The following is a 15,398-nucleotide window of genomic DNA, read 5'->3' on the forward strand; positions in this document are numbered from 1 at the left end:
CCAGGTTCCTACTAGAAATGCACCCTTGAACTCTTAATGCAGGCACCCCCAAACTTCGGACCTCCAGATGTTTTGGACTACAATTCCCATCTTCCCCGACCACTGGTCCTGTTAGCTAGGGATCATGGGAGTTGTAGTCCAAAACATCTGGAGGGCCGCAGTTTGGGGGTGCCAGTCTTAATGCTTCTTGCTTGCCTGATGAAGAACTGAGAGGGGTGTATGCAGAAACTAGCCTACTGCACAAAGGTATCATTTACATTCATTGCTCAGCCCACTTTACCTCTGGCTCCTCCCACCCCTGGCATGTGGCCCTTAAAAAGTCCAATGAGGCACTCGGACTGAAAAAGGCTCCCTGGTGTAGAGCAATGAATGCTTTAAGCCCTGTTGCCCACCCACAGAATAATCATTGCATATGGTTGTGGAATCAGAAATCCCCATGCACAAACCCCTGCTTACAAGTAGGGGCTCTGCCCAATTGGGGAACTTGAATATTTGTCCTGATAGCATGTACCTGCTACTCATGAGTGGGAGCTCCTGCTTTGAGCTTTTCTGCTCACACCACCACATGCAATGGGGTTATTTGCAGGGAGAGAAGAACTATTATGTCTAGAGGCAGTGCTCGGTGTGCAGCTCTGTACCTTACTCTAGACATGAATAGGGCTGCAGACTGATCTGGAAGAGGCTGGAGCTAGACTAGGAAACCCACATCCCTGCAGATGTTGCTGGATTCCCAGTTCCCACCAGCCCAAGCCAGGAGGGCAAGGGTCAGGGATGTTGAGAATTGTAATCCAGCAACCTCTGTAGGGGCGGCACAAACTCCCTAGCCCTGACCTTGAGTATTTTGAGCATCACATCTAGAATTCCAAGTTCCAGTTGCCCAGCTTCCTCCCATGACATGTTCTGGCTTTTGCCCTCAGCTAGAACACAAAAAACACCAACATACCTGCTTGTTGTGTGCTGAAGAAGGTGGAAATGGTGGTTTGCTTGGTGCATGGAAGAGGTGCTTTTGTTGGAAGAGGACAATGCGAAAGTTGGTTCAGTGTTCTTAATACTGGCTTAGCCATGAAGCTCTGGGTGGGAAAGTAGAAATTATGTGTCAGAATTCATCACCATGCAGGAATTCATCCCTTTGAATAGCAGTTGTTGGGAGTCACAGGTGGGGAGTGTTGCTGTCGCACTCAAGTTCTGCCTACAACGCACCATGAAAACATAGTGCTGGGCTAGATGAGCCTTTGGTCTGATCCTGCAAGGTTCTTATGCTCTCATCCTTATTGTTCAGAACTGATTTATTCCCATAAAAGTTAGTTCCATGGGAACAGGACTTGCAAGTGGGGCCTGTGACAAAGTGTTGCAGCACCTATTTAGGGGTCCTTCCAACCAGTCATGGCGCTCCTCCAGGACAGTGTTTGTTCCAGGTTTGAAAGGGCCCTCAGGCGAGACAGCCTGCATGATGTCTACCTCCTCACTGCACATTTCCCAATATTAAGTGATGTCCCAAGTACACACCAACCACAAACTCACCAAGTAGTCTTAAAATTATCAGCTGGCACCCAAGAGTGACAAAAAAATTCACCATATGCAGATCTGGCACCTTATTTCCAGGCTTGTTCCTCCATTACCTGTATTTTGCGTTTTTTAAGGGTTGATGTATCCAACCACACACCACAAGACTCAGGCTGCTTCTGCGCTGGGCTTTTGGCCTTGTGTTTCATGAGCAGTTTGTCTTCTGTGTTCAGATGATGCAAGGCTTTCTGCAATCTAAGAAGAGAGGAGAGGCATGCATACTAATTTATACCAGTCTCTGTGGCTACAGAGGAATGGTTGAAAAGTATACACCTGCCCCAATAGCTTCAGGGCTGAAATAGGCAAAGGATAAGGCCAGCCTATATTATTGTTTCAACACACTGATACATAGCTGCCAACTTTTCCCTTTTCTCGCGAGGAAGCCTATTCAGCATAAGGGAAAATCCCTTAAAAAAGGGGATAACTTGGCAGCTATGCACCGATACCATCTGCTTCCACACCCATCTCAGTGGTTGGTTGGATGCAACCTTCATGGTAAACAATTCTGCGTCTGACAATGAATGTGGAAAAGCAAACTTCCCAGGAGTTCAACCCTCCCTGTTTTATCCTCATATGAACCCAGCCAGGTAGGTTAAGCCAAGAATATGACTAGCCCATGGTCCCCCGCCAAGCGCGTCTCCCTATTCAGCTACTTAAAAGAACCTGACTGCCTGCTGGATTGGGGACATGTAAATTCCACAGCAGCCACCCCCAGCCCCAAAATGCTGCAGACCTCCCCACTATCTCTGTCTGTTACTATCGACTACCAAATCTTTTAAAAAAAACTTTAATTGGTTTTATATTTTTTACAGCTTCCCGCCTTTGAAGGGAAAGGATTCTCTAAGAGCAAACTCAGTTCCCCAAGCACTGACTCTTACGTTGCCATCCACATTCAGTGAAGCCCCTGTGGTGTACAGTAGTGGGAAGGGGGTTGGCCTGAGACCTATTACGGTAGCTCACTTGAGCCAGTCACTTCCTCTTAGCCTAACCTATCCCACGGAGGTGCAAAGATAAACTGGGGAAACGGAGAGCCACATACACCACATGGAGCTCCTAGGAGAAAAGGTGGGATGTAAGAAACAAGACGGAGGGAAACCCAGAGTTTTGCACACACAAACTGCTGAGGGCGTGAGGGAGGGCCTATAGAAAGACCAAATTACCACAGGAGAACTGAGCATGCTCAGTGGGTACTGAATGCTTCCTGGTAGAGAGGATGGCTGGCAACATTTTGACGGTAGTCCTACTTGCAACCTTTTGTAAAAAAATAAAATCCCCACCATTCCTCCAAGGAGCTCAGAACAGCGTGCACAAAGTTCTCTCCTCGCCATTTCGCCCCGGGGAGGCTCAGAGAGAAGGAGCGGCCCAGGTTTTTCTCAGTGAGGGCGGGATTGCAACCTGCGTCTGGGAAGCACTACACCGCACTGCCTCTCTCCGTTCGCCCACCTTGCACTGCAACAGCATTACCTGCATCCGAGGAAGCGCCAACAAGACTCTCTCCCACCAGGAGACACTGCGCATCGGCCTAGACTTGCCCTGTTGCAAAGCGATTCCCAGAATTCAACGTTCCCGCGACTCAAGCCCCGCCCTTCGCCCTAGGAAATGTCCAATAGCAGGGGAAGCAGGAGCCTTGCCCCGCCCACTAGCCTCTTCCCGCCGCCTTGCCACGCCCCCTTCACACACACACACTCTCTCTCTCTCTCTCTCTCTCTCTCGCAGCTGCGCCCATGGGGCCTTTGTGAATGTTTTGCGACATTCCGAGCTACCGTAGTTGGCATCCCAGGGAAGAAAAGCGTGGGAGGGAACGGTCGTCATTATCCCTCCTCACACTCTCTCCAAAACACACCCCACCCCACCCGCTGCCTATTTACTTTGCAAGTAAACTTAGGCCAACGGATGCAACAATTGTAATAGCTATAACCACGGAGATTACTCACAGGGGTCCAATACAACTCTCATTGTGCCAGAGATCTGGACAGAGACACACACCAAATACGAAAGTGACTGTGTAGTTCAGATTCAAAAGTAATCCCACAAAGAGCCAGTGTTATGAGAGTGTCAGATTATGCCCTGGAACCTGATTAGGACTCAGCCATGAATCTCACCAGGTGAACTTGGGTCACTACCTCTCAGCCTAACCTACCTCACAGGGATGTTGTGGGGATATAAATGCAATAAACAAATTAAAAAGTCAAAGAAGACGTGTTGATCCAGAAGGTGGAGCCAGGGGGGTACAGAATCCACAATCCATACTGGGGCAATATCCAACATATGACAGTCAATGAGTGTACAGCTCAGCCTGTGTACGCAAATAGCTGAGCTGTACACTCCTATGTTATTCACATGTAGCTTTCGACTAGTGTAGTCTGTACCAGTGTACACAACAGACTGGGACAAATCAACTGAAAACATTATTTCAGTATTTTAATATTTTGTTGGAAGCCGCCCAGAGTGGCTGGGGAAACCCAGCCAGATGGGTGGATTATTGTTGTTGTTGTTGTTGTTGTTGTTGTTGTTAATAATACATTATTATTATTATGGGCAACTGGGAAAACATGAAGACAGGAAGCCCACATTTGGCCAGTCTTAAGCCTAGACTGTGGGGCAGAAATTCAAAGGAGGCTCTGTTAGGTACTGCACAGGTTTCAGGTAGCACCACCAAAGGCTGCTTTGAAGTAAGCCCAACTTTCAAAAGCATTCATTCATTCTTTATCAAACAAGCTTTACTTTCATGATGTATGACACCGGTATTTATACTTTTGTCTGTGCTGTGGGTTTTCTTTCCTGCATATTTTACCATAGGTTTTGATTATATTTTACCACATTTCACACAGGACAGAGAAGAAAGTGCACAGCAGCACAAAGTTAAAAGATGTAGAGACAGCAACCATCAACCTAGATGACTCTAAGGGGAATTAAGACAAATTCATGGAGGATAATACTATCAAAGGCTGCCAGTCACAATGGGTATATATTACATTCAGTATTGGATCCAGGATATGCCTCTGGATCCCAGTTGCTGGGGAACATAAGTGAGGAGAGCCATGCTGCCCTCATGTCTTTTGTAGGACTTCCCATGGACATCTAGTTGGCCAGTGGAGGGATGCTAGACTAAATGGGTCCTCTGGTCTGATCCAGCAGGGCTTGTGTTATGCTCTTAGAACAGGGGCTCCCAAGCTGGTCCCTGGAGCATCAGTGGACTGAGAGCTTCTTTCTTCACTATCCCTAAAGTTGTGGAATTCCCTCCCCACAGAGGTGCTACAGCTTTCAGTGACTGCTGAAGACACACCCATGTACCCTGTCCTTAGATGTATGAGGTGTGTTTCCAGGACCCACCCCATTCCTCTGACTGGAATTTGTTTTATCTGTTTCTAAGGGCAGGTACTGTTTCTAAGTATATTTTAATCCACATGTGTATCCACTACCCATGTGTCTCCCTGGCCCTAGGCACCCTCCCAAGGCAAACAAATACTATTTATTTGTTTAGCCAAAGCCATCACAAAAGACAGAACACTCCCAAGAAGTTTAGGATCTTTCTACTGGAGTTGTAATGAGCATCTGTTATGAGTACAGTATGTGTTTACCCTTAACCTTATGCCCACAAGAAGTTCACACACCAGGAAATAAAGGAAGATTGTATTGTTACCTGAACTGAAAGTGACAGAGTACAGCATGTGGGTGTTGCTTCAGACAGCAGAGGGACAAACAGAAGCGGGCAGCAAATCACAGAGCGTAGGCGTCTTGATCTAAAGGGTAGAAGTCTCCCTAGCAAAAGCCTAGAGCAGGCATCCCCAAACTGCGGCCCTCCAGATGTTTTGGCCTACAATTCCCATGATCCCTAGCTAACAGGACCAGTGGTCAGGGATGATGGGAATTGTAGTCCAAAACATCTGGAGGGCCAAAGTTTGGGGATGCCTGGCCTAGAGTGAGTGAGTGAGTGAGTGAGTGAGTGAGTGAGAAAGGGAGGGGAAGGGTGTATACCAGATCTTGAAGCAGGGTTGAAATTAGGCTTTATGTCACCCAGGTCAAAGAGCTAATTTTGCACCCCCTCCATGCACATTTGCATACATACATGTACAGGCTGGGAGCCTCAATGGGGCCCCTCTGGCTAGAAGCCACACTGGCTAGAAGCTACACACACACACACCATAGCTACACTACAGCTCTTCTTGAAGCCTAAAGGAACACAAAGTCTGCGGTGAGAAACAGGCAGATCTACTATGAAACTAATGAAGCTTAAGCTTCAGAGCCCCTGATCCCATGGGGGCCCCAGAAGCGACTTTAGACCCAATTTGAGTTGCACAGCTCAAGTTGATTAATTTTCTGTATTTCAAGCATCGGGGCCAACTCCCACAAACCACAGAAGAGGTTCAGATTGGCACACACCATTATTATTATTATTATTATTATTATTATTATTATTATTATTATTATTATCATCATCATCATCATCTGTGGTGTGGCATCTGTAAAAATACAATTTAAATTGTAATAAAACACAATAAATGAACTATTGGAAGCAATGAAAATAAAATGAAAAATCATACAGCATCTAACACATCCCATTACAACAGAAAAGTCATTAACTGACCCTCAAGAGTCCCTTAGCAATTTTCAAGTGGTCCATGGAGAAAAAGTTGGGGAACAGCTGTCTCAGAACTTACAGGAGAGTGTTCTTTGCCAAAGCTGCTAAGAGAGTCTTTGCGATAAATTGGGTGAAATAATTAGCTGTTTCTTGAGCTGAAGGCCAACTGACGTAATAGTAGTGGTATGTTACTGAAGTCTAACTACTGTGTACAGTATATTTGTTATTTTCCACTGGAAAGACTTCCAATGACCTTTACTTAATGTAGATAAACTGGCTTTGAACAGAGAAAAAGAAGCAGCTTGTGAGACTCCTCGATTTTATCTCCCCTCTCCTAGCCAGTGGCGAAGCTGCATGCTCCGCTACCGGGGGCAGAAAGCAGGCAGGGGCAGGGCACGCATCGGGAGGGGGGCATAGTACGCTGCCCGCAAGGGCGTGGTGCACCGCCCACAGGGGCATGGCTTACGTTCTGGGGCGTGGCACGCTGCCTGTGGGCAGTGTGGCGCTGGCGCAGAGGGGGTGCGCGGCTCATGTCCTGGGGGGCCGCCACAATGGCACCCTACCGGAATAGTGGTGCTGGGGGCGGTCTGCTCCCTCCGCACTCCCGTTCCTCCGCCAGTGCTCCTAGCAGGTTACTCAGGATGCCTTGCCAGGCAGTGCTAATCTTGGGAACAGTACTGCCTGTTATCCAGCGGAACTGAAGAGTGTCAGTCCTTGGCAGCTATTTTCTGATCTCTAGTCCTCCATAGGAAGCTGCCCTGTACTGAATCAGATGGTTGATTCATTTGAGTCAGCATGGTCTACACCCAGAGATGGGGAGGTTCCAGATGCATTTTAGGCATCTTAATCTGGCCCGCAGGACTGTTTTCCCCAAGCCGATCTGTCCTGGCCCTGCTGTCGTATGACACCAGCTGTGGGACAGGCAAAAATGCAGCTCCCTGCCAAAAGTGGGATTTGCCAAACCCCTGAAGCCTTGGCTTGATTGCAGATTGCCCAGGGGCAAAGCAATGATGGCATGATGACATCAGGTAATTGACAGATGGGCAGCCGCATCCACCTGCCCAAATGGCCTGCAGGCTGGGCCCAGCTCCCCGTCTTCGACTCTTGATCTATGCTGACAGTGCTCCATGATTCCAAAGAGGGGACGTTCCCAGCCTTACCTGGAATTGAACCTGGGACCTTCTGCATACAAAACAGATGTTCTACCACAGAGTTACAGCCCTTCCATGGGATCTCTGCAGTTCTTGCAGTGGGGATGGTTGGAGCAGGCATGGCCAGCCCTGCCATTGGGCACAGTGAGTCACAGGTATCCACATTTTCCTTTTCCCTCCTGGCTTCCCTGCAACACACCAACCTCTCTGCTCCTCTAGCTTGCAGGCTTGAAAAGTCCACTTCGCTCTTACGTACCCAGAGGTTGGGAATAGGGCTAGGCACACTTCCACAGGTGAACTTGCAGCAAAATCCTCTCTGCTCAGAAATAAATTTCAGCACAGGGATCTCATACTCCTAATGGCTTAAAGAGAAGAAGGCGGAAGGGGTGTTCCAAACCACGGGGGCAACTATGGAAAGCGCTTTCTGTGACATTCTTAGTGAATCCAACAGGCCTGCATATGGGGAGGTAGTCTTTAAGAAGATAATTCCATCTTCTACACAAGTTTTTTTAAAGAGCAGGACAGCAGAGGTCCTCCTTTGCCTCAAGTCCCCCTGCCAGGAAGAGAGAATTGTAGCCATTTGGAAGATGCTTTCAATACAAAGTCCAACCATTCGCCTACCTATTTCAGTCAGGTATACCTGGAGATTTATTTATTTACTGTGTTTCTATCTCACCTTTTTCTCCAAGGAGTTTACATGGTTCTCCTCGTCCTCATTTAATCCTCACAACAACCCTGTCAGGTAGGTTAGGTTGAAAGGCAGTAACTGACCAGAAGTTACCAAGTGCCAGATTAAACCCTGTAGAGGCCCGTAGGCAGTCAAAATCTCAGGGCTCGCAAATTATCTCCTAATACGTTTTTTTTTTTTACCAACCAACCATTTTAATAAACTAATTTTATTACACACTATTTTTTTTTTGATACATTATTGTGGGGGCCCTAAAAGGTATTGTATTTGAGAATCTGGTATATTTGAGAATATATTTGAGAAGGTATATTTGAGAATATATTTGAGAAGTTACCCAGTGAGCTTCATGGCTGAGCAGGGATTTGAACCCTGGTCTCTCAGTCCTAATCCAATGCCACTGGCTCTCTGGTACCAGGGACTAGGGCTGGGATTGTCTGCAGGCTCTACCACAGGGTAGACTAGGGCTCGGACAGGCTCTACCATAGGGTAGCCCTAGGTCTAACTCTAATAGGAATTAGAATTAAAAAGCAGCGCATTCAGGATGCACAGTTTGGGGTGAGGTATTTTGGCTCCCCCCTCTTAGGCCCCTCCCCATGTCTTGGCTTGTCTCTCTGTCAGGCATCCAGCCCAGACAGGGTCAAGAGACCTCACAGGCTTTTTATCAGCTATTTAAACATGGCACACATTTAGCCTCGCATTGGGCTGTCTGGCTGGACCTTTGCACAGCAGGTGAATAGAGGACGATGGACTCAGCCATTGGGGGCACTGATAAAGCCAATTCAAAAATCAAGGTCCCTCTCTGTCCCCAAGGTCTCTGGTGCAGGGACTGTCTTACGACTTGGCAAGCTTGGAGGACTGCCCCATTATTAGACTTGGGAGATTTTACTCCCGCCAAGTTCCCTTCCAACCACCAAAGAGGAAGATCTCTTCTGCACATTGGAACAGGGTTTGCTCACCTGTGGCCCTCCAGATGTTTTTTGACTCAAGCTCCCATCAGCCCCAGCCAGCATGGGCAATAAATTGAGGGTTATGGGAGCTGGACTCCAGCATTTATCTGGAGGGCCACAGAGCACCCCCCCCCCAAAAAAAGCCTTTGATGCCAGGGATGGGGAGCGATTTTCAGTCCAAGGGCCACATTCCCTTAAGCCAAACTTCCGAGGGCCACATGTGAATAGTGGGTGGGATCAGAAGCAAAAGTGAGCAGAGCAATGAATTTGACTTTTGCCTTTGTCCAGTACGTTGATTTCTAAACACACTCACACATCCCTCTCTATCCTCTGTCCAGACAAGGAACAGCCATCATCAGATGGACACATTCCAGCGATGCAAAAATACTTGAGTACAAAGCAGAGTCTGTGAGGGGTGTGGCTTGTAGAAAGTCCTGAGGGCCAAATGGAGAGGCCTGGAGGGCCACAATCAGACCCCAAGCTTGAAGCTCCAAACCCTTGTTAATAGGGGATTAGACCAATTGACAGAGGATAAGTCTTTCAATGGCCACACCATATGTGGATTAGGCACAAGACATTGCACTCCCTTCCTCCTGCACTTCTACTTCTGTTGCTGCCTCTCCCTCTCCCTGATCTGCAGAGTTTTTGCTGCTGCCACCAGCACTCTCAAAAAGTGCTCACAAAATTACAGGGGCCATGTCACCTCCCGCTCCATTGCCATGCTCTGAGGAAAGGGTCTTACATGGGTGGTGGTGAGGAGCAAAGATTTAGTCTGCTGAAGCAAACAGAAATGACTAAAGACCCTAGCAGCTCCCTAAAAGAGGAACAAATGGCATTTAGCAAATTAACTTTTAACATGTCTACCCTGAAATAAATCCCCTGGAATTTAACAAGGTTTTTGCCCAGCTAAGTGGGTATAGAATTAAACTATTAATAGTCTTTTAACTAGTTGTTGTTTTTTAACAGCATTTTCTATTTAAAGTGGCCCAAGATTATTTTGTTAATTTTAAACATGGGGTTTATTTGTGGAGCTAATTAGTCCCCTTGTTTTTGCACAATTTCTGGACTTTTCTGGATCAATCAGGCTGCAGAACGCCTGGGTTCATTTCACTCTGGCTTCCTGCTGTGGGTTGCAGAATGGAGGCAGGGTGCAATCCCTTATCACATGTGAACAACAGGAAGGAACAATCCTCTGTGGTATATACAATGACGCACCCTCCACATCACATCTGCTTTGAGAAGTACCAGCTGGAGTCAAGGCAAGGAATCCAAAAGGGGCCAGAGGCGCCGGGAGCTCTCCTGAGCAAGCTCTGGGCACTCTGGGGGTCTCTGCCAACCCAAGGGCCTCAATCCTTTATGGGCAACCTTCCAAGAGACACATTCCAGTGATGGGCAGGGCAAAAAAAGTTGCTTCTCTATGTACAATAGGGGATAGTCCAGTCAGTGTTTCTACAGGCCCAACGCAAGCTATGTGTTTATTTTTAAGCCATGCAAGGGCTAAAACTGCAGATAACATCATGTCTAAGTGGGCCTTCATCTGCTTGCAGTAGCAGGCAACAGAGGGCAAGCCCCAGTTGGACACTTTAAAGAGCCCTCTGGTCCCAACAAAGCTTTCCCAGCTTGGATGAACAGAGGTCACATCCTTACTATACATTTAAAGCACTCTTAGTCATGGAGAATCCTGGGAACTGTAGATTATTAAGGGTGTGTGCACACTCAAAGAATGACCTCCAAACCCACCTAAACATCTTCGAGAAGCTTACGAAAAGCTTGGCCTATCGCTCAACCTTCAAAAAACCAAAGTGTAGCACCAACAACCACAAAACAACCCCTCTGCAGGGCCACAAATCCAACTCAATTATGTAAAGTGCCGATCACTTCTCCTACCTGGGCAGTTATCTTTCCACAAGGGCTGACACTGATGCTGAAATCCAGCATCGCCTGAGCTCTGCGAGTGCAGCATTCTCCCGATTGAAGTGCAGAGTGTTTGAGGACCAGGACATTCTCAGGAAAACCAAAATGCTCATTTACAAAGCTATTGTACTACCAACCTTACTGTATGCTTGTGAAACGTGGACCACTTATAAATGCCATCTCCAGCTCCTTGAAAGGTTCCATCAACAATGTCTCTGAAAAAAATTACACATCACTTGGGAAGACAGGTGAACTAAGGCCAGTGTACTGGAAGAAGCAAAGTTCACCAGTGTTGGATTCTTCAACATCAACTTCATTGGACTGGTCATGTTGTTTAGGTGCCTGATTATCGTCTTCCAAAGCAACTACTCTATTCCGAACTTAAAAATGGAAAGTGTAGTGCTGGTGGTCAACAAAAGAGGTTTAAAGACTCTCTCAAGGCAAATGTTTAAAAATGTTGTATAAACACTGACAACTGGGAAACACTGGCCTGCGAGTGCTCCAGTTGGAGAACAGCCTTTACAAAACGTGTCATGGACTTTGAAGACGCACAAACTCAGGATGAAAGGGAGAAACGTGCGAAGAGGAAGGCATGCTTGGCAAACCCTCACCATGATCAACTCCCGCCTGGAAACCTATGTTCCCACTGTGGAAGGATGTGTGGATCCAGAATTGGCCTCCACAGTCACTTACGGACTCACTGTTAAGACCATGTTCATGGAAGACAATCTTACTCGGCTACGAGTGATCGCCAAAGAAGAAGAATGGGGGCCAGGCCTACCAGGGATGAGCTGCTGTGCTAATTAGGCCTGACACTCTGCCTAGTCTGTGCAGATCATATTTTTAGCAATAAAGATTTAACTCCAGCTTGCATCTGGCTCGCTCGTGACAGTGGAAATCATTCAGTTAAAAAAGCCTACCATTTTCAAGCTTTTGGGCCCTTCCAGGCGACCTGTTAGTACACATCCTGAATTGCTTACATGGTGATTAGATTATTCCGATTTGATCATTGGGAGGTTATGCAATAAGGAGCATTTATCCTGACTTACTTGCATGCTATGTTTACACGTCTTCTCATTAATCATTAGTTCATCCCATACTTTTCATTAAATTTCCCCGTGACGTTCCTAACCACAAAAGGTCCAGATGTTCTTTTTAAGTGGATTTGTTGGGACCCAGGGAAAACAGAGAACCTTAATTCACTTTAATTGCACAACCCTAGTGTTCAAAAAGAGGAAGGGGGATGGAGAAGGGGACGACAGAGGACGAGATGGTTGGACAGTGTTCTCGAAGCTACCAACATGAGTCTGACCAAACTGCGGGAGGCAGTGCAAGACAGGAGTGCCTGGCGTGCTATGGTCCATGGGGTCACGAAGAGTCGAACACGACTAAACGACTAAACAAGTGTTCAAGTATGGGCTTGAATCCTTCCCTTAAAATATTGACAGTCTAGGAGCAGCTTTTATGACTTGAAAGAAAGAAAAATAAATCTGATAATGGTTCTTCAACATCAATATCAATATCTGTATAAATACCCTAACAGTCCAAAGCTCTTTGGGGCTTTTGGCTGTGATCAACAGACATTGTCAATCATTTTGCAAATGTCATGTGTAATCTGCCTGATAAATATCTGCTTTGGTTTCTTGGGTTTGGAATATACACAGGAAACCTCCAGGCTAAACAGGCTAAACAGCCAGCAGGTTTTTCTTGCTCAGCAACCACATGCATATTATACAAACAATTCTTTCTGAGAAGAGGGATTCTTATTAGGCAATAGTCCTGATCTTCACCCAAACCAAGCTAAGCCAAAAACATAGCATTAGCATGAATTTAAAAAAGCAAGTCTGGATATCGAGAGAGAGGGCTACAGTTTGCAAGCTTGGTTTGCATGGATAAAAAGTGCCAAATTCAGAGCCTGGCATCTCCATTCCACGGCTGCCTCTCAAGTACCAGAGCTGGGGAAATCTTCTGCAAAACTCCTGCAGAGCCAATCTGGGTATAGTATCACAGAATTGGATAAGGTTTTGTAGGTGATCTAGCATGGAATATTTGGTGGCTCTTAGGCAAAATTCTGGCAGCTATAGAATGAAGTGGAGATACATTGTGCTAAAACTCTATTTGAAGCCCACCTCCTAGTTTCAAAATGAGCTGCAGGGATTATCATCTAATTGTCCTCCACACACTCCATCATCCAAAACATATGGACTAGAAACATATTTTTAAAAAACATTATCCAAATGTAAACAGCTATTTACAGCATGCTGAAAAACAAAAAAATCCCTTAATTTTATTAGAGGCCATGCTTCTATTTACTCTTGAAGGAGCTGCAAAATCAACATCACTTGCTTGACAGGGGGGTTGGACTCGATGGCCTTTGTGGTCTCTTCCAACTCTATGATTCTATGACTTCCTGAGCCTTACAATGTAATGGTGTTTTTTCCAAGACAGAAGTATTTCAAGCTTGATATGTCTTGTAATATTTTTGTAACATGGGCCTATTTTTAAGAATGGTCCCATAACTATTTTTTTAAAGAAGGTAAAAAAGCACTTGAGATATATGCAACGGATAAAAGAAGACATTGCATAATTGTGCCTGTGGAGTGTGACTGGTAAAAAATTGGGGTGCATTAAGAATGGGTGGTGCACTGGGACGCGGGTGGCGCTGTGGTCTAAACCACATAGCCTAGGGCTTGCTGATCGGAAGGTCGGTGGTTCGAATCCCTGCGACAGGGTGAGCTCCCGTTGTTCAGTCCCAGCTCCTGCCAACCTAGCAGTTTGAAAGCACGTCAAAGTGCAAGTAGATAAATAGGTACTGCTCCGGCGGGAAGGTAAACAGCATTTCCATGTGCTGCTCTGGTTTGCCAGAAGCGGCTTGGTCATGTTGGCCACATGACCTGGAAGCTGTCTGCGGACAAACGACGGCTCCCTTGGCCAGTAAAGCGAGAGTCGTCCGTGACTGGACCTAACGGTCAGGGGTCCCTTTACCTTTAAGAAAGGTTATGAACTGTTAAGGAATAGTATTGCTGAAATCCCCACTTCTCAAATAAATTACTCTTGCTCACAAGTTGCTGAGCAAGAAAAACCTGCTGGCTGTTGTCATCCAGAGGCTCACGTGTAACATGTCTCCCACACATGTAAAAGCAACTCTTATCTTTATTAAAACTGAAAAATAGCTCCCGAAGGCTGCCAATGGGAATGGAGGACCAAGGGTGCAAGCATCTGCTTAATCCTTTCCCTCCAGCTGTTTTTCTGCTCAAAATCAATCCCTCCAGCTGCTTTTCCACCCAAAGGGAAAAGAGAATTATGCTGCTGTTCCCCACCAGTCTCCTGTGACTGCTTTTCCTTACAAACAAAACAAGAGACTGTTGTGGACATCTCTGATGGAGCCCCAGGAGACTTTGGCCAAAACCAGACAAGGGCTGGCTGGCTTTTCATTGGAGCTGGCTGCACATCTGAGGGGGTTCTTGGCAAAGGGACCTTGGTTATTATATAATAGGTTTCGCGCTCCCTGCCCCCCAATTTGTGGGATAGAATACCATATAGCAAAGCAGTGGGTTTTATTTTTTATTTTTTAAGTGACCGAGCGCTTGTGGGTGCCTGCCTCCCAGTAGCTGCCATTTAATTTTTTCCACGATGCCCCCAAATACTGTGTCGGTCTAAGACATTGTGGGGAAAACAGAATGGTAGCTACAATTAAAACTTAAGAACATAAGGTGAGCTTGGTGGGATCAGACCAAAGGCCCAGCATCCTGCTTTTACAATGGCCAAGCAGATCCCTATGTGAAGCGAAAGAACAGGGCCAACAGCAACTCTCTCCAATTTCAACTCCTAGCAACTATTCAGCAGCATATTGTCTCTGACACTGGAGGCAGAACATAGTCATTATGTCTAGCAGCCATTGACAGCATTATCCTCCATAAAGAGGATGGGTATCATATCACAGGTGGAACAGACTCCCTCAGATGGACTCATTGGAGGCTTTAAAGCAGAAATTGGATGGCCAACAGTCATGGATGCTTTTGCTGAGATTCCTGCAATGCAGGGGGTTGTACTAGCTGACCTTCAGCGGCCCTTCCAAGTCTGCAATTTTATGATTCCTCCCTTGCAATGCTCTGGACTGCCTGAGGCATTCTAGCAAAACAAAATGGCAGCCACCAGCTGAATTATGACTGCTATACCGGGGGGGGGGGGGAGGCCATGCAGGCAGCAGTATGAGGGGGCTCTGCCAAGGTGCCAGGGCCAGATGTTGGATCTGCTTCTCATCTACTGTATGCAGGAATATTTTCCTCCTCAGAAAGCTGCCTGTACACTGCAAGCATCGTGGGAGACCCTGCAGAGCCTTTTCCTCACCAGTGGCCAGATTGTGACACCCCCACCCCCCCAAAAAAGACACAGCTGACCACAAATTGGGAGTGTCAAATGGCAGGTAAAAATTGCCTTCCTTAGGTCTGCCTTTCACAGAACTGCTTGTTGATTTCAGTTCCTTCTGGATTCCCCTAGTTTGATTGCTGGTAAACTTTGTTACCGCTGCTGGATAATTATTTGTCATTTTG

At 46.6% G+C, this 15,398-nt stretch overlaps 1 protein-coding gene across 3 annotated transcripts in view; it reads right to left on the reverse strand.

The window, feature by feature from the left end:
- The window catches only part of AUNIP (aurora kinase A and ninein interacting protein), a 29,586-nt gene that overhangs the window by 3,511 nt on the left and 10,677 nt on the right, over window positions 1-15,398 (reverse strand). Inside the window, exons 1-3 of one of the 3 annotated variants that reach the window (XM_088672324.1) lie at window positions 10,983-11,055; window positions 1,620-1,758; window positions 944-1,070 (exon numbers count right to left, since the gene is read on the reverse strand). In XM_088672324.1, the coding sequence (XP_088528450.1) occupies window positions 944-1,070; window positions 1,620-1,712 (220 nt within the window). In that variant the 5' untranslated portion in view covers window positions 1,713-1,758; window positions 10,983-11,055. Of the gene's footprint in view, window positions 1-943; window positions 1,071-1,619; window positions 1,759-3,027; window positions 3,166-10,982; window positions 11,056-15,398 lie in introns of those variants that run through there. The other 2 variants (XM_060276455.2, XM_088672323.1) reach the window with 2 other exon arrangements.

This window comes from Zootoca vivipara, chromosome 6 (genome assembly GCF_965207765.1).
Source record: "Zootoca vivipara chromosome 6, rZooViv2.hap1.1, whole genome shotgun sequence".
Classification (NCBI taxonomy): domain Eukaryota; kingdom Metazoa; phylum Chordata; class Lepidosauria; order Squamata; family Lacertidae; genus Zootoca; species Zootoca vivipara.